This window comes from Felis catus, chromosome B1, assembly GCF_018350175.1.
Source record: "Felis catus isolate Fca126 chromosome B1, F.catus_Fca126_mat1.0, whole genome shotgun sequence".
Lineage (NCBI taxonomy): Eukaryota > Metazoa > Chordata > Mammalia > Carnivora > Felidae > Felis > Felis catus.
In genome coordinates this window covers 40816433-40833936 of record NC_058371.1, presented here as the reverse complement: position 1 = coordinate 40833936, position 17504 = coordinate 40816433, and the positions used below count along the sequence as shown (strand labels likewise).

Genomic DNA, 17504 nt, shown 5'->3' with positions numbered 1-17504 from the left:
AGACGCTTAACTGACTGAGCCACCCAGGCACCCCAATATATGAATTTTTTCAATGTAACTAAGATAATTATGAATAGAGAAAAAGTCATAATTACTAAAGAACCTATTAAACTACAGAATATTTTCTTGGAACACGGCACAAAGAATAAGGAAATGTACAGAAAATGTCTAAAATTTTATTTAAGAAAGTTGATAAATTTTACAGTTCTTATCACACTGCTGCCGTCTGCTATGATTCCTACTTAGTGGTTATTTATTTTTCTGCCTGCAATGCTTATTAAGAATAAGCTGATAACCAATTCCCTCAAATCTTATTAAGAATCAGGTTCTAGTGACAATCTAATCAGAATAAAAAGCAACATTTTTAATGAAACCTTTTCATATCTCAGAAGACAACAACCTCACGGTTACATTCTCATTACTCTCTTAAAAGTGCGTGCTGAGGCTGGCCCTCTAGTTCCATTTCTAAGTCAATTTCCTCTCCTCCCCTTGAGTACAAGAGTCAAGGTGCCAACAGTTTCAGTCTATCTGTACCACAATCCGTGCAACAGTTGATATATGCACATGTTGAACAAACTTTTGTTGCCTAAGTTGAGCATGCTTTTTTGATTTGAATAGCTTGCAAAGAGCTCACTAAATAAATTATAATAATAATTTACTTTAAACCTGATGAAGAAATTAATTCTTCAGCATATTTCTTATTGATCCTGTAATTCTCTGGCTATCCAGAACTCCTGAGGAACTGCCTTGAGTACCTGAGCTCTGTAGGTAGTTGAGGAATTTCCTGCCCTCTTTTAACATATATAAATATAAATACATAATCACCAATAAATATAATTTAATATTCTTTTAACAAACTCATATTAATTGTTGTTATCCCAGGATATAAATAGAATGCTGCCTTAAAGATCTAACATAGTGTTCGGGGTTAACTGACCTTATGATAATTGGCTCTCAGTTGCTGTTTTATAAACTTGTGTGTTAGTTTCCTGAAATTTTGCTTTCTCTTTTTTTTTTGGGGGGGGGGGGTCACTGAGGTCTATGTCTATAGCAACATTCTCACTCATTTTTTTTTCTACTTCTGCTTAGGTTTGGAAACCAACTATCAAATTACACGGACAGAAAAAGTAAGAACAATACTGAGTTTTAGTTTTTTAACAAATATACTGGCTTATTCCCAGCTTCTGGTAATAACCCATGTTAAAGATCTCTGTATACTGTAAAGTACTAAATAAATTAATGTCATTATAATTAGTTTTGCTAATGTCTTAGACTAGCAGTGTTACTAGACAGGTAAAAAGCCAAATAACGAGAGTACTCTGAACATATGTTTAACTCACAGAGCACTTATTATTCCTCACAACACTCTGCTAAATGAGAAACTTGAGATATAAGTAGTTTACAGATTAAAGAGAACATTAATGTAAGCTGTCACATGTCAAAGTTTAATTTTTTGACCAAATCTTACTTTCCAACTCTTTTAATTTCAACCCTAAAGGAAAAAAAAAATACCTGCCATTTTTGAGCACTTAATCATTTTCTAAGCAATTTACATGTTTTAACTCAGTGCTCAAAATAAACCCTATGAGGTAAATACTATTTTTATCCCCATTCTGCAGATGAGGAAACTGAGGTACAGACTAGTTGGGTAACTTCTAAGGTTATACAGCTTATGAATGTCAGAACTGAGTCATGAAACCAATTTGGCTTCACTAAACATGCTGCCTCATCCCAAAAAGCTGGTGACTGATGACTTTTTAATGTCAGGAAACCCAAGCTATTTACATGTAACATAACTGTATACCATTTATCCAAGTATTTCTGGGAAAACAAACCATTCACTAGGTTTGTTAAATCATAAAAATTTAGATAAATGGCTACCCAGTAAAACTTGTAAGAATCTCTCTCCAATTCTTAGTGTGAAGTATGAAGGCAAATTTCTCTTAAAGAAAAAATGTTCCCCTTGTCATTGTGACCACGCGTCAGGTTTCCAACTTTAAATAAAAGCTTTGGACAGGTTACAGAAAAGAAAAAAGAAAATCTAAAGCCAACTGGGTTTAAGTGGCTGCCAAAATATCCTGTTACTATGGACATTTAAAAGCCACCAGTTTCCTCAAATATATAAAGATGAGCCAGACTAAAATGTCCTCAAGATCTAGTGTTGGGAGTTCTATGAATCTAAAAACAGAAGGTAAAGGGTCTCTCAAAACATACCTTGAGTATTCTTGAGGATATGGGGAGGAGTACCAGGTGTGAATTTCATACTTCCCAAACTCAATGACAGAGGGACAGCGAACTTGTGGATCAGGGGGACCAGTCACTCCAACTTTCTGTGCAGTCAAAAAATACATCACAAAAGTTAGCTAAATTAAATACACTGAGACAGATATAAAAAAAAAAAAATCTGAAACTAAACATCTTCTTAGGATTCCACAGAAGAACAAAAAAAGCCAGAAATAAGCTAACAAGTTTTGAAATAAGCGGTCTTATTCTTTGTAAACAGGGTACTTTAATGAAGAACAAAAATGCTAATAAATCTTTTAGAACCAAATGCAGTTGGTCTCATTGCATATTCCATATTTAATAATACTGCTAATATTTTCCGCATTTAAATTTACTTCCCTAATGACTTAGTTATTAAAGAGAAACTTCTGGCATTTGGGGACAGAAGATAAAGCATAATTTTTAACAAGGAGGAAGAGGGAACTCTGCACACTCGCCCACGTCATACATACAGTGCCTCCCTCACCTGACAACAGAAACGACCTACTAAACATGTATGCACACAGAGAAAAGAATGACTTTCTGGTTTGGGAAAGTAGATAGTATTAGAAGAATATGACAAAACAAGTATCAAAAGAGTCCATTCATTTTACACTAAAATTCCCTTCATTAGTAGCTCTTTATAGATTTAAACCAAAGGGAAAAAATACTGTTATACACATACTGTTATCCCTTTTATCTGCCTTCTGTTTATAATGAAAACAATCTCGATGCCCCCATCCCTGCAATAACCTGAACTATACTATCTAAAAGAAGAATAATTTGTAAAGCCTTTATGACGTCCACACCAGCAATTTAAATACAAGACATTACTGACAAGCACAAAGATCAAGTTTTAAAACCTTAAATTCAAGAGCAATTTGATTTGCTCTACAACCAATACAGGAATAGATTCATATATAAATACACATAGGTGAGTGTATTACGTATGCACTATATGCACATTTATCATGAATACTCTGTAAAAACTCATTTTTAAGATTTAACATTAACACTGACTTAAGAAAAAGAGTTAGAATTTAGCCTAATCCAGTATTAATAACTCTTCATCAAAAGAATAAATATTATCCTTCAATTTTATGCTTTAAAAACCAGAGATAATATATTAAGAGTCTCACTGGAGACCATAGACAGACAGACAGACAGACAGACACACACACACACACACACACACACACACACACACACACACACACTTTCTAACAAAATTAAAGAGACCAGGTATTTTCTATTTATGTAAATTCATTTAAGGAAGAAGCCTCTTCACTACAACTCATGAGAACTCTCCCTGGCCTTTCTAACCATTCCCTTTTATAAAAAGGCCAAGGGACTTATCTCCGGTTTCATACTGGAGTACAGCCAGGTGAGAAACCTCAACCTCTTCCTCAGACATCTCAAAACAAAGACAAACATCTATTAGTTGGATCAATTGTGTTATGATGCCAAGGAATACTGGGACTCTCCCAAATGCAAAAACCATTAAAACCAAATACAAGACAGGGTTAAAATTAGATTTTTTCATTTCTCAAAACCAAAATAGAACTTTGTAAAAAGGCTTTAAAAACACTGTTCTTTAAACTACATTCCAGAATCAAGTATTATAATTCATAAAGTAGCAACTTTTAACCTATCTTCAAGGCTCAAAACAATAAGAATAGAACATATCAGAATGACCAAGTATCAGAAAACAAATCCAACTTCCTGATCAAATAGAAAGCACAAAAGTTGAAGAAGATGCACCTGCCACAGCACTGCCTGTTCTTTGAGGGCTTTCCCATCAGCTGCCCATCGCTCCTCCAGGCGGATGCCCGATGTGAAAGTGGATATCCAGTTCCAGTATAACTGTTTGCACATCACCGCAACTAAGAGAGTCTGTGTAGAACTAGATTCACAGATTTCCCCCACTGCCTTCACCTATCCTCACCTTTTTGCACTACGAAATGTCTGGCTCATGCGCTCATCCACCTCTGTCCTCCACCACCATCTCTAACTCCCTTGTGAAAGCCTCAAGAGCCAGTGTGTTGCTGTGTTTCCATTCACTAAGGTAAGTTAACAAAGGCTCTCTGCGGTGAGGAAGCAACAGGTGCATCCAAACCACTCGTTAACCCAGTCCTTGCCAAAATCAGACTGCCTGATCTAAATTACAACATCACTTCTCCTAGGTCATTTTATTTTTAAATTTCAGCCAAATACTCTCTCATTAAACATGAAGGTTTCCAAAGCAGTAGAGCACAAAAATAATATTTAAAACTTTTAACTAGAATTCTGCCACACTCTGTGCCTCCTTTTCATTTGAATATGCCAACATCTTGAAAGGATGACATACATTCCTGGCCAGAATGGAGCTTTCAATATAAGAAAGCAAGGGGCGGGGGGCACTAAATGCACTAATAATTGGGTTAAACCAAAAGATAACTTTACATATGCCTATTCTAGATAATAAAACTTTTATTAGTAGGAGTTTATAAGAAAATTTACTGTTCTGCAAAAACTCCACCTCCACTAAATGGCTGATCTAATTCCAATTTCCAATGTATAGAAGCAACTCTTCCAGAGTCCCCTCCAAGTCCAGATTGGTACAAACATGAAGATTACAACTGATCTACAACTGATCTTGACACAGTTCTGCTCCTTTCCTCTTGCCTTCCATTAGATAGCTCCCCCTTGGCCTACCCTTTCCATTTCTCATGGGAAAATGGCATTTTGAAGTGGGAATAGAGGGTAGGACTATACCCTTATTATTAGTATCAGAATGTGAAGTGTAGAGAAAAGAGATGTCTTCTAGTATCTGAACATTTTCCTATAGAAACACTGTAATAAAAAATAATTCTGTTCATTAGGGATCAGAAGTTGCATGATGAAAGAGATATGTAAGGATGAGTTCACATGCTCCCAAATGGAGACAGCATGAAAAAAGAGAATAAAGAGAATCGGCATTTGTGGAGCAGATACTATGCCAGACTCTATGCCTTATATTGTTTATCTCATTTAATCCCCACAATCTGTTCCTCAAAGTAGAAAACAATATGTCCACTTCATAGATGGGGAAAAAGGCTCAGAGAAGTTAAGAGGCAAAAAACTTCAGGAAAGCAGCATGAACAGTAAAGAATAAAGACAGAAAAGAACAAAATGGGAGGGGTGAGATACAAAGGATGCACTGCCCTCAATTAATTAATGTTTTGAATTCCAAAAGTTCTGTTTACGGTTTTTAGAACGGGAATTCAGTTTTCCAAAGAAGTGAAGCTACAAGTTCACAGACTCTTATCCAAAACCCTTGGTACAAAATGTGCTTTGGAATCTTGAATTTTTCTAATGTTAGAGAAGTATTACATATGTATCTGAAATCCAAAGAAGTGAATCTACAAGTTCAGACTCTTATCCAAAACCCTTCACACAGAATGTGCTTTGGAATCTTGAATTTTTCTAATGTTAGAGAAGTATTATATATGTATCTGAAATCCCAGTAGGATTTGGGGCAACACTCCATAATCAGACAAACTAGTATTTCTTTAGCAAAGCATAGGAAATATTCACATTAAATGGGGTAAGTAAAGAATATGTATAATTTCATGTCAGTTAACACCATGTTTTGCCAACAGTTCTGTTTAGGTAAATGAGATCTTACTGCAAAATGAATTATAATTTTTTCCATTCTCCAAAGAAGATATACAGATGGCCAGTAAGCACATGAAAAGATGCTCAAAATCACTATCATTAGAGAAATGCAAATGCATTTGAGATATACCACTTCACACCTACTACAATGGATATTATCAAAAAAACAAAACAAAAACAAAATAACAAATGTTGGAGAGGATGTGGAAAAACTAGAACTCTTGAGCAGTGCTGGTGGAAATGTAAAATGATGCAGGCACTGTGGAAAACAGTATGGCAGTTCCTCAAAAAAAATTAAACGGAATTTTCATGTGAACCAGCAATATATAAAAGAACTGAAAGCAGAGACTCAACAGGTATTTGTCCACCCATGTTCACAGCAGCATTATTCACAACAGCCAAAAGGTAAAAGGAATTCAAGTGTCCATCAGATGAATGCATAAACGTTCATGGTATATACATATATCAAGTGATATATATATAAATTCTGGTAAGGGAATTTTGACACATGCTACAACACGGATGAACCTTACAGAAGTTATGCGAAGTAAAATAAGCCAGAAAGGGACAAATATTTTATGATTCCACTGAGACCTACCTACAGTAAATTCAAAATCACAAAGTAGAATAGTGATTGCCAGAGGATGGGCAAAGGAGGAATGGGAAATTATGGTATATTGGGTACAGAGTTTCAGTCTGGGAAGACAAATTCTGGAGACTGATGATGGTGATGGTTGTACAACAATGTATTGCCACAGTAATTTTTTGTTAAGGCTTCAGGATTCCAGATCTCAGAACTGTAGATGTGATTCCAGGCTACTTCTTCTCTTTCTTCTCCTATGTCTCTTTTGTTCGTCTACACTTAGACATCTCCTTTGCTTTACCGTTAAATACTGATTAAAATCTAGGATTTTGTCTTTAACCCTCTTACCCCTTCTTTCCACAGGACCTATAATCCAATGATCTACCAGTTTTTCACTCTCCATATGCCCTCCTTCTCTTTATCCAGCTTAAATTCCAAGGTCTTTTACTGTACTTCATCTTTGCCTACATATATCCTTAACTTCCCTGATATTCTCCCAATTCAACAACAAAATCCCAACTCTCGTTAAATTCAGTTCTCCACATAATCCAACATCTGGATATGGTCAGAGAAAAACACAGAACAAATTGACTAGACTCAATTTGTAATTTTTAAAAAAAATTTTTTTAATGTTTATTTACTTATGAAAGAGAGAGAGAGACAGAATCTGCGAGCGGGGAAGCGGCAGAGAGAGAGAGGAAGACAAAGAACAGGAAGCAGGCTCCAGGCTCTGAGCTGTCAGCATAGAACCTGATGCGGGGCTCGAACCCACGGACCACAAGATCATGATGTGAGCCTAAGCTGGACGCCTAACCAACTGAGCCACCCAGGCACCCCTCAATTTGTAATTCTTTTTTTTTTTTAATTTTTTTAATGTTTATTTTTGAAGGAGAGAGAGAGCACGAGTGGGGGAGGAGCTGAGAGAGAGAGGGAGACACAAGAATCCGAAGCAGGCTCCAGGCTCTGAGCTGTCAGCACAGAGCCTGACTCAGGGCTCGAACTCACAAACTGGGAGATCATGACCTGAGCCGAAGTCGGTTGCTTAACTGACCGAGCCACCCAGGCGCCCCTTAACTTGTAATTTGTAATTCTTAACTACTGACCTCAAACGGGCCCTTGATGGTTCTCTAACTCCATTCACTCTCTCAATTCTCCTAAAAAATTCTTTTATACTTTCTCCTATCTCTTTAAGCCTCCAACACACCTCTTACCCCATTTTCACTGTCAATCAATGCCTTTGCTTTCTACTACACTAGAAAACTAAGAAGCAATCACAAGAGAACTTCCAAAGCTTTCCAAGGCCACATCTGTATGTCTACCCTCTGTGCCCACATAGCCTACCTTTCCTTAATATTATGTCTAGATGGTCTATGCTCCCATCTAAAGCCAACGCTTTCACCTGTGCATTAGATGACATCCTCTCTTACATTCCAACAATCTTCCCTTCCCTCTTTTGCATCATCAGATTTCTATCCACTAGATCATTCCTATCAGCATAAAAACTACTGCTATTTCTCCCATATTTAAAAAAAAAAAAAATGGATACCTTCTTTTGCCCTCACATCTTCACCCAAATATTCTCCTTCTGTTCCCCTTCACTGCAAACTACCTCAAAATAGTAGCCCCATATTACTTCTATAACCAATTTCTCTTTTCTTTCTCAAACCAGTTCCAATTATATTTTCATCTTCCCCCTCCCTCACTATGGAAACTTTCTCAAGATTACCTCCATGTTACTAAATCTGATGGTCAATTTTCAGTCCTCAGACCTATCCGCATAATTTTCCATTCCTTCCTTCTTGAAACATTTTGTTTCAATTGGCTTGTAAGGAACCAGTATCTCCAAGTTTTTTCCTCCTTCCCTAGCCATTCACAGTTTCTCCAATCTCTAAAACGGGACTTCTCAAAGGTCTCTCCTTTTCTTTGGTGACCTCATCTAGCCTCATTTCTTTTAGTACCACCAACTTGCTAACAAGTCCTGGATTTAAATTTTCAGTCCAGACCTGCACTTTGAGCTTCAGACATATACTATCCCACTGTCGACTTGATATCTCCTCTCCTGAATGCCTTATAGGAATCTCAAGTTTAATGCGCTCAAAATCAAACTCCTGATCTTTTTTCCCCCTCAAACCTGTTCCTCCAGTATTCTTCTACATCTCAGCAAACAGCAACTCCTTCCTCCAACTGTGCTCTAGCATCATCCTTGATTCCTGGTTTTCATAACCATCCAACCCATCAGCATATCTAATGGTCTACCACCTTCAAAACATAATCAGAATTCCAATTCTACCACTACCACTATGATACAAACCACTGTATCTCTTACTTGGATAATTCTAATAGCCTCCTAAGTTCTCACAGTTTCTGTATTTTCCCCTCATTCTACACAGAAGCCAGAGTAATCCTTTAAAACCTATGTCACTCTTCTACTCAAAGTCCTCCAAGAGTTCCTACCTAACTCAAAGTAAAAGCGATAGTCCTTGCAATGGCTTACTTGGTTCTGCCCTCTCCTTCAACCCCAACTCCCAACACCATATTTTTCCCATTCTATCCTAAAATCTTTCTCAAAATCTCTGCTACTGTATCTCCTCCACCTTCATTCAGTCCTAGTCACTTCTCGTTCTGACTACTGTAATCATCAGACTGGTAGATGTCCTTGTCCAGGTCGTCAATCCAATGCTTACCGAATCACTGAAGTTGACTTTCTAAAAGCAAATACAATCATGTCACTCTTTTTAAAAAGTCTTCAACTCAAGAGCTATTTAACTACTTTAAAGAGCTACTGTAACTAAAAAAGAGTGCAAACTTTTTCACAAGGACCATGGGAACTTTGCGATCTGGTCTGTCCTTACCATTTCAATCTCATCTCTTACTTGAACTTCAGCCAAACAAGCTACATGCAGCTCCAAGGGTTCAATATGCTTTCTCACACTCAAATTGTTCTTTTTGAAATGCTTTCCTCCTTTTGCCCAATAGTAAATTCTTACTCATTCCCTCAACAGCCTGCTCAAATAGCACCTCTTCTATGAAGGCTCCCCTAACATCCCTAGACAGATGCCTTCCTGTTCATTCTCATATCATCTTATGCCTATCTCTATGGTAGCAGACCATGAACTAGAAATTAAGAGTTAAGGATCAGAAGTCAGACTGTGGGTTCAAATATTGACTCTGATACCAACAACTATATAATTCTAGGTAAGACAATCCTTCTAAAGCTTCAGTTCCTTCATCTGTAAAACAGGAACAAGTAACAAGGTTGAACTAAATGACAAAATTTATATATGACGTTGAATGCAGTACCTGACACACAGTAAAAGGATACTATTACTAACCACATGGCTTTATTTATTTATAAATGACTCTTCAACTGGAGAAAAGGGACACATTTCCTATTTATCTAAGTATTTCTAGCACTTACCACTAAGATAACTAGCAGAAGCTCACATTTATTTAGTGCTCACTACGTGAATGGCATGCTAAGCACTTTGCAAATATCAACTCATTTAATCCTTTCAACAAACCTATTAAGTAACTTGTTTGACCAAGGTCACTTAGCAGAGGTAGGATTTGGATCTGTTCAGGCTATTTCTAATACCTAGGCTCTTAACCAGGATCTTAATAAATACTCAATAAAACCGTGCTAAACTGTCAAATGAATGAACTCAAAATACAATTAACTAGCCTTTAATATGTAACTTAACAAATGGCTTAAGACACTAAAACAATCTCCCACTCCTCATCTCTAATTTCACCAGTACCAAAGAGAAATCATTTCAACAACAAAAAAGCAGTCATGGGGTTACATTAAAATCCTGGCATGCCAAGACAAATGTCCTCTTTCTAGCTTTTAAAGCCCTCCAAATTTCAGCCCTATACTACTAATTCAATATATTTCTTACCAATGCCCAACAAAAGTTCACTGTTTTACGTATTAAACTAAACCACAAGCAGTTCTTACTTTACATGGTGCCATGTTAACTGAAACATAAGAATACCTAAACTGAGATCAAATATCAGTCACCACAGCAATGTATAAAGAATGGACACGATTCTAACAGGCACATGTTTCCATTAACACAGTGACGTGCAAAGCAAGGACTGCCTGTATTGTGACACCTTTATGAGCAGCTATTGTGTTTTCTACATCAACTCCACAATGTGAGTTGCACATATTAGGCCCACAAGTATTTGTTGATCTCATGGGACCAATAATCACAACGTCTCTTGCATTTACAGTTGTCATTAATTCCTCAAAGCTCAACTTAATGCTGGTTACTCTATCTGGGAAGCCCTCATTCTCTCCATTTACCTAAATCTGAATCATCCTTTAAGCCTGTTTCTTCTGTAATCATCTCAGATCACACCAGCTCTTACTCATCTTAGTATATACTGTTGCCACATGGAACAATCTGTATCATTCAATACAGCAATGACTTACATTAACTGGTAATCTTATGTCACTGTTTGCTATTTGTCTTCCTATGTACTTTGCCCTACTTGCATAAATGCACATGCCTTATGATTTTGATGCCTCCATAACATTTTTTAACAGGGTAATATGGATATTATTATGATTAAGGGCATAAAATATGAAGCCATACAGGCCTGGGTTCAAATTCCACTTCTGCCATTACTAGTTACATAACTTCAGGAAAGTCACTCAACTAAAAGTCTTGGTTTCCTCATATGTAAAATGATAATAACAATCCTTATGAGGTTAGGAGATTTGGTGAACCTAGTTTATTCCATTTCTAACAAATGTTCAATTCTTTATGCAAAGAAAAAAAATATTTTCATAGCCCACATAGATTTCAAAATTGCTCTGTTAACTTTCTACAACCACACACACACACATAAACTCTTCAAAATTAGCATTAAAATTAACATGGAAATATAACATGTTCTTTGGTGACATTTTACGTAAAAATCATTGTATATATTTCAGAAAGGTTGCTATGCTCCAATGAGATGAGCCAAATACAAATGCTTCTTTTTGGTGGTGGAACTCTTTAAAAAACCATTTACTCCAAGTCCGTAAGATTACTGTAAAAAAAATTCCAGAACAAAAGCTTATACTGCTAATTTTTCATGCTTTTATTTTCAGAGGTGGCTCTTTTTTTTTTCTTTTTATGAACATATTCATTGTATAGCTAATGAAACACAGTACCAGGTAAGTGATATTCTTACTTCTCCTGAAACTAAAACAAAACAAAAAACAATCAAAACCAATTAATAGGGCCCCCTTTTTATAAACATTTCAATAATTCTTGACTGACTTAGGTAATGTACCATACAAAACCCAATTACTCAATAAAATCACTCAAAAGCAAATACTGGATTTGCTTTTTTGGGCACATTTCCTACGAGATGATAAGCTCTATGAAAATAAAAAATATATAAAATAAAATTGGTTTCAACCCACTTTCTCTATTCCATGAGGTCAGAGAACATGGGAGTCAACCCTAGTGTTCTCTTGCTCCCTCAAACAACACGGCAAATCTATCACCAAGTTCTACTGATTCCATCTCCAGAATATATTCTAAATCCATCCACTTCTCTCCCATTTCCACTGCCATCTCTCTAGTCTAAGCTACTGTCTTCTTTCAGTTGAACCATTGAAAAAGCCAATAAATTGATTTCTAAATTGATTTCTGTGCCTTCTCTTGCCTAATTCCACTCCATTCTTCATATAGTGGCCAGGAAAAAACGTTTTTAAAAAAAATTTATTTATTTATTTTGAGAGACAGAGAGAGAGAGAGAGAGAGAGAGAGAGAGAGAACAAGAACATGAGCAGGGTAAGGGCAGAGAAAGAGGGAGAGAGAGAATCCCAAGCAGACTCCCTACTGCCAGCACAGAGACCGATGCAGGGCTCAAACTGACAAACCGTGAGATGATAACCTGAGCCGAAATCAAGAGTCTGATGCTCAACTGACTGAGCCACCCAGGCACACCAAGAAAAAACAAATTTTAATGTAAATATGATCCTGCTATTTCCTTGCTAGAAATCATTCAATGGTTTCCTACCACAATTACAATAAAAACTCAAATCCTAACTTACCTCTTCAATCTCTCTCTCCAGCTTCATTTTATATGGCTTTTTTATTCATCGTACTCAAGCTATACTGGCCTTCTTACAGTTCCTCAAACTTACCAAGTGCTTAGGTACCTCAGCACAAGCAGTATGCTTATGTCCGGAACATTTCTTCTTTCTAGCTTTTTGCCTTGCTGACCTTCTACTCATCTTTTAAGTTTCAGTCTCTGTGTAAATTATTACTTCCCTAAAAGAGGAATCCCAATCTCCAGCAATCTAGATCAGGAAGCTCCTGTTATAATCTCTTGCTGCATTTTTATTTTTTTCCTATTAGCTATCAGTTTGTAATTACAGATTTATTTATATGATTGTCTATTGTCTTACTCATGCAACTGAAAGCTTTGTGAAAGCAGTCTATGTCTTTTTGTTCACCCTACAGCTCTCATAGCATGCCAGGCACATGAATACTAAATGAATGAACCTCACGGACAAATACCACCATCCTAAGAATTTTAGTGCACTGCCAATGAAAATAAGGACCAATTAGAATTTAAATATCTAGCTGTTTATTTCCATGGTGCCGATATACACATGGACAATCACAAGTTTAATAAAATGTGCAAGAAACACACAGTTAGATTACTGTTGATACAAATTTATACTGTCTCCACTTGGCCTCAGCATCCCTTTTAACTCTTTCTATCAATCTTTCTTTCTGCAACCCTATTATTCCAACCCCTGCCAACTAGACATCTAGACTAGAGGAACAGCAATCCAGGCAGAGGGAACAGTAAATACAAAAGGCTCCCAGGCAGGACAGTGCTTGGTGTGTCTAAGAAACAGGAGGCCTGTTGCTGGAGTAGAGTGAACAAGGGCCAGAACAAGGGGAGTAGCTAAAGAAACAGGCAGGCAAAAGATGATACTGGGTCTAAAGAAAAAGGGGGGGAAAAAAAGGATAAAGACTTTGGTTTTAAAAATTCTAAGCAAGACTGAAAGACATTAAAGATTTTCTGTGCAGAGGAGTGGTATGATCCAACTGAAGTTTGAAAATATTTACTCTCGGCCCTGTATAAAGAATATGGACTACAGACTGGGGTGAGGGACAAAAGTAGAAGCAAGGAAATTAGTATAGAGATATTACAATAGCCCAATCAAGAAATAATGGTGGCTTTGACTAAGGTAGTAGACGTGGAAGTGGTAAGAAGTAGTCATAAGCTGTATATATTTTGAAGGTGGAAACTATCAGGATTTCCTGATGAATTAAATATGGAGTATGAGATAGAAAAAGAGAGAGAAAAAAATCAAGAATAATACCTCACTGGACCTGAGCAAGTGAAAGGGCAAAACTGCCATTTACTCACATTCTCCAGTAAAAGAAACCAAGGATTCTTAGAGAAATGGCTAAATCGACAGCCAGAACAGTAAGACCCTGGAACATATTGCTGTGGTCAAAGGTAAGTAAGAATGATTATATATACAAACATCGAATCATTATGTTGGGGCACCTGCATGGCTCAGTTGGTTAAGTGTCCAACTCAGGTCATGATCTCATGGTTTGGGAGTTCGAGCCCTGCATTGGGCTTTCTGCTGTCAGCACAGAGACAAATTCAGATCCTCTGTCCTCCGCCCCTGCCCCACTTGTGCACACACATTCTCTCTCTCTCTCTCAAAAATAAACATTAAAAAAAAAAAAAATCAAATCATTATGTTGTACATCTGAAACTAGTATAATGTTATATATCAGTTATCTCAATTAAAAAAAAAAGAGTTGAATAAACTGGACAAAGTAAAAAAAAAAATGACAGAGCCATGTCAAAAGGACACAGGAGCAGGCTTGAAAAAGCTCCCCTACCCAAATGTGGAACAATTTTAAGCATCAAAACAAATATTAATAGCAACAAATTATAAGTCATAAGAATCTTCAAGTCTAAATGAAATGAATAAATGGAAAGAAAAAAAGGACCTTCCTTACACTAGAATGCCAATTAATAGACATAAAAGGAATGATGAAATTAGAATATCATCTGTTTAATAACCAACAAAACAACAGTTTCAGGCAAAAATCACCACTGGATGCTAAATCTAGTGGATAAAAGTTTGATAATAGGTACATTTACGTGGTTTCAAAGTGTATTGCTGCAAGATATTTATAGAAGGAAAATAATCTTACAGGGAAGCAACAAGGAAGAATACTACCTTAACCAAGTGATCAGAGTTAACATCATTCGTAATAGGACAAATTAATACTACATACCTCCTGATATCATGCAGAGAGGAGGACACATCGTCTCTATAGTATTTCTGCCAAAAGTAGATCACCTGAATCTAATCATGATGAATCATAAAACAAGCACAAACTAATGGATAGTCTACAAAATACATGATTTGCGCACTTCAAAACTGTCCAGATCATGAAAGATAAAGACTGAAGAGCTGTTCCAGGTTAAAGGAGACTAAGGAGACATGACAACTAAGTGAAACACATGATCATAGACTAGATAAAACGAACCAGGGCAAGTTGTTTTCTTTTCCCCCTTTTGCTATACAAGAACATTAGTGGTATAACTGCTAAAATTTGAATAAAACCTCCAGGTTGGATAATATACTTTATCTGTGTTAAATTCCTGATTTGATGATTGTACTGTGGTCATGTACAAGCACGTCCTTGTTTTTAGGAAATACACACAAATAAGTAAGAGTAAAAGGACATTAGCATTATGTCTGCAACTTAATCAGTAAAAAAAGTTCTTCAAAGGAACTACTAATTCCTTCTTTGAATTCCCACTGAACTCCATGTGAATTTCTACTATAGTACCTATAGCACTTTGTTTTACTTATTGGTAGGAAAAGAAATGTGCTTTCAGAGGTTAAACAACCTTCCCAAAGTAGAAGTTAGTAAATGACAAACCACAAATTGAATGAAGATCTATCTGACTCAAAGTTAACACTCTGTGAAATCATAAGATGGTAGAATGCTCAGTAAATGTTTGCTGACTATTCATATTGTTATTTTAAAAAAATACTCACAGAATGATCTACATAAACAATCTATGCACAAATAGGTTTCTTAATCCCAAGAATTTCACCTGCACAACAGGAATCCCCAGTATCATGCTTATAAAACTATAAACTCTTACTTTCAAGACAAGAGATAGAACTCAACTTGGCTAACATAGTGAGTTTGTGGCAAAGAAAGAAAAAACACAAGATAAATGAACTTAATATAGAAGAGCCTTTATGATCTAGCCCTGTGCTTTTCCAATCTCATCTCTTGTCATTATCTACACCCAGTATTCTTTATCCTATGTGGAAATTTATTCCCACAAGTTAGTGAAAACATGCTTTGTTTCCCCCCATTTTCAAGTCTTTGCATTTTTGTTCCTTCTGATTATAAAGGACCCCATTCCTTGTCATCTGGATCAATTCCTACATATTCTTTGTAAGACCAGCTCAAATAGTATTTCCCATCAACGAATCCTCTGACCTCCCCAGGCTTAGACAAATGCTTGCTCCCTATTCTTCCAAAACACCATATACCCTATAATTAAACTTTTTACATGAATGAAATTATTCATTTAGTCTCTCCAGGACTATACTTGAGAGAAGGAATCTTGTCATTCACATTGGCTTCTTCAGCATCTGAAGCCTAATCAGGTTCTTTGTCTATACATTTATATTTTGCTACATGTCCCAAAGGATCAAGGCAAAAGCAGTTAATAAATATTTACTGAAGTAATGAAAATGGGTGTTTTATCACTTGAAAGGAGCTTGGTTTTTGTTTGTTGGTCAAATCCCAAACTCTTCTTCATACATAAGACAGAAAATAAATACACCAAACTCATTTAATACTGGTAGTCAGAAGCAACCTGTTTATCTGCAAAACCAAAGAAGTCACAATGTTTAAAAGGAATACCTTAACAAGCAGAACTACATATATGCACAAACCACATCTATCTGCAGATCAGATGGATGAATAAATTGCTGTTACTTACTGCTCTATCCCAATACAATTAATCCTGTTTCTCATTCACGACCAAAGTATTTAATTGTCCACTCTGCATATCCAACTTTACCTGCAGTGCTTGTTCTTGGATATCACGAAATAATTCCATATCTTTCTCAGTCATGATTTCCTGGCTCCCAAAAAGCCGTTCCTCACTTTCTTGTTTGCCATCCCAGCCATCCTGATTGTCTGCACATAAAGAAAGGGCTCACATGTTATTAACTTTATCCTTAGTTTAATACATGAATTAGGAAACATTTCAAAAGTGTTGATTTCAGTTTGAAGACCTTAATATTATAAAAGAAGAGGATACGAGTAAATGGACACCTAGAAAGATGTATCAGTAAATAATATGTACATATTCTATCTGCTTTATGATGGAAAATCTGAACTGTCCTAAAACTTCTTAAAATTATCACATAACTAAATTTGAACTCCATCAAGACATTAGATTTTAGTATAATACATATAAAAGTTTGATGAGCACCAAGTGGTGATGTATGGAAGTGCTGAAATACTATATTGTACATCTGAAACTAGTATTACACAATTTTATACTGTGTATGTTAACTAACTAGAATTTAAATAAAAACTTAATAATAATACAAAATCAGAATAGAGTAAAGGTCTAAGGAATATGAAACCTACTTTGAAATAATCTGAATATAAAAGTTTTACTATGAATTTAACATATCAACATTCAAATATTGCTTTTTCATACTTCAGTAGTATGGAAGTTGTTTATGTTTTACCAGGACATGATTTTCATCATATGGGACCAAAACAGGGAAAATTTGTTCCTTTTATAATTCTCAATGATTCCACGATCAATATAAGGCCAGTACATTCTTATCTCAGCAAGAAGATAACCTTTGAAATAATTACTGTAACTCCCCACACTTTCTGGGTGCCGTTTTAAATAAAGCAGAACTCCACAAATCTGAGGATCACAGATGATAATCCTCGGGGTAAGTATGAGAAATTATAAT

At 36.1% G+C, this 17504-nt stretch overlaps 1 protein-coding gene across 4 annotated transcripts in view; it reads right to left on the bottom strand.

Annotated features, from left to right (window-relative positions):
- Positions 1–17504, bottom strand: part of KAT6A (lysine acetyltransferase 6A) — a 114325-nt gene that overhangs the window by 23959 nt on the left and 72862 nt on the right. For all 4 annotated transcript variants that reach the window (XM_023252568.2, XM_023252569.2, XM_011281498.4 and 1 more), the window contains exons 8-9: positions 16586–16704; positions 2215–2330 (exon numbers count right to left, since the gene is read on the bottom strand). In XM_023252568.2, coding sequence (XP_023108336.2) covers positions 2215–2330; positions 16586–16704 — 235 coding nt within the window. The remainder of the gene's footprint in view (positions 1–2214; positions 2331–16585; positions 16705–17504) is intronic.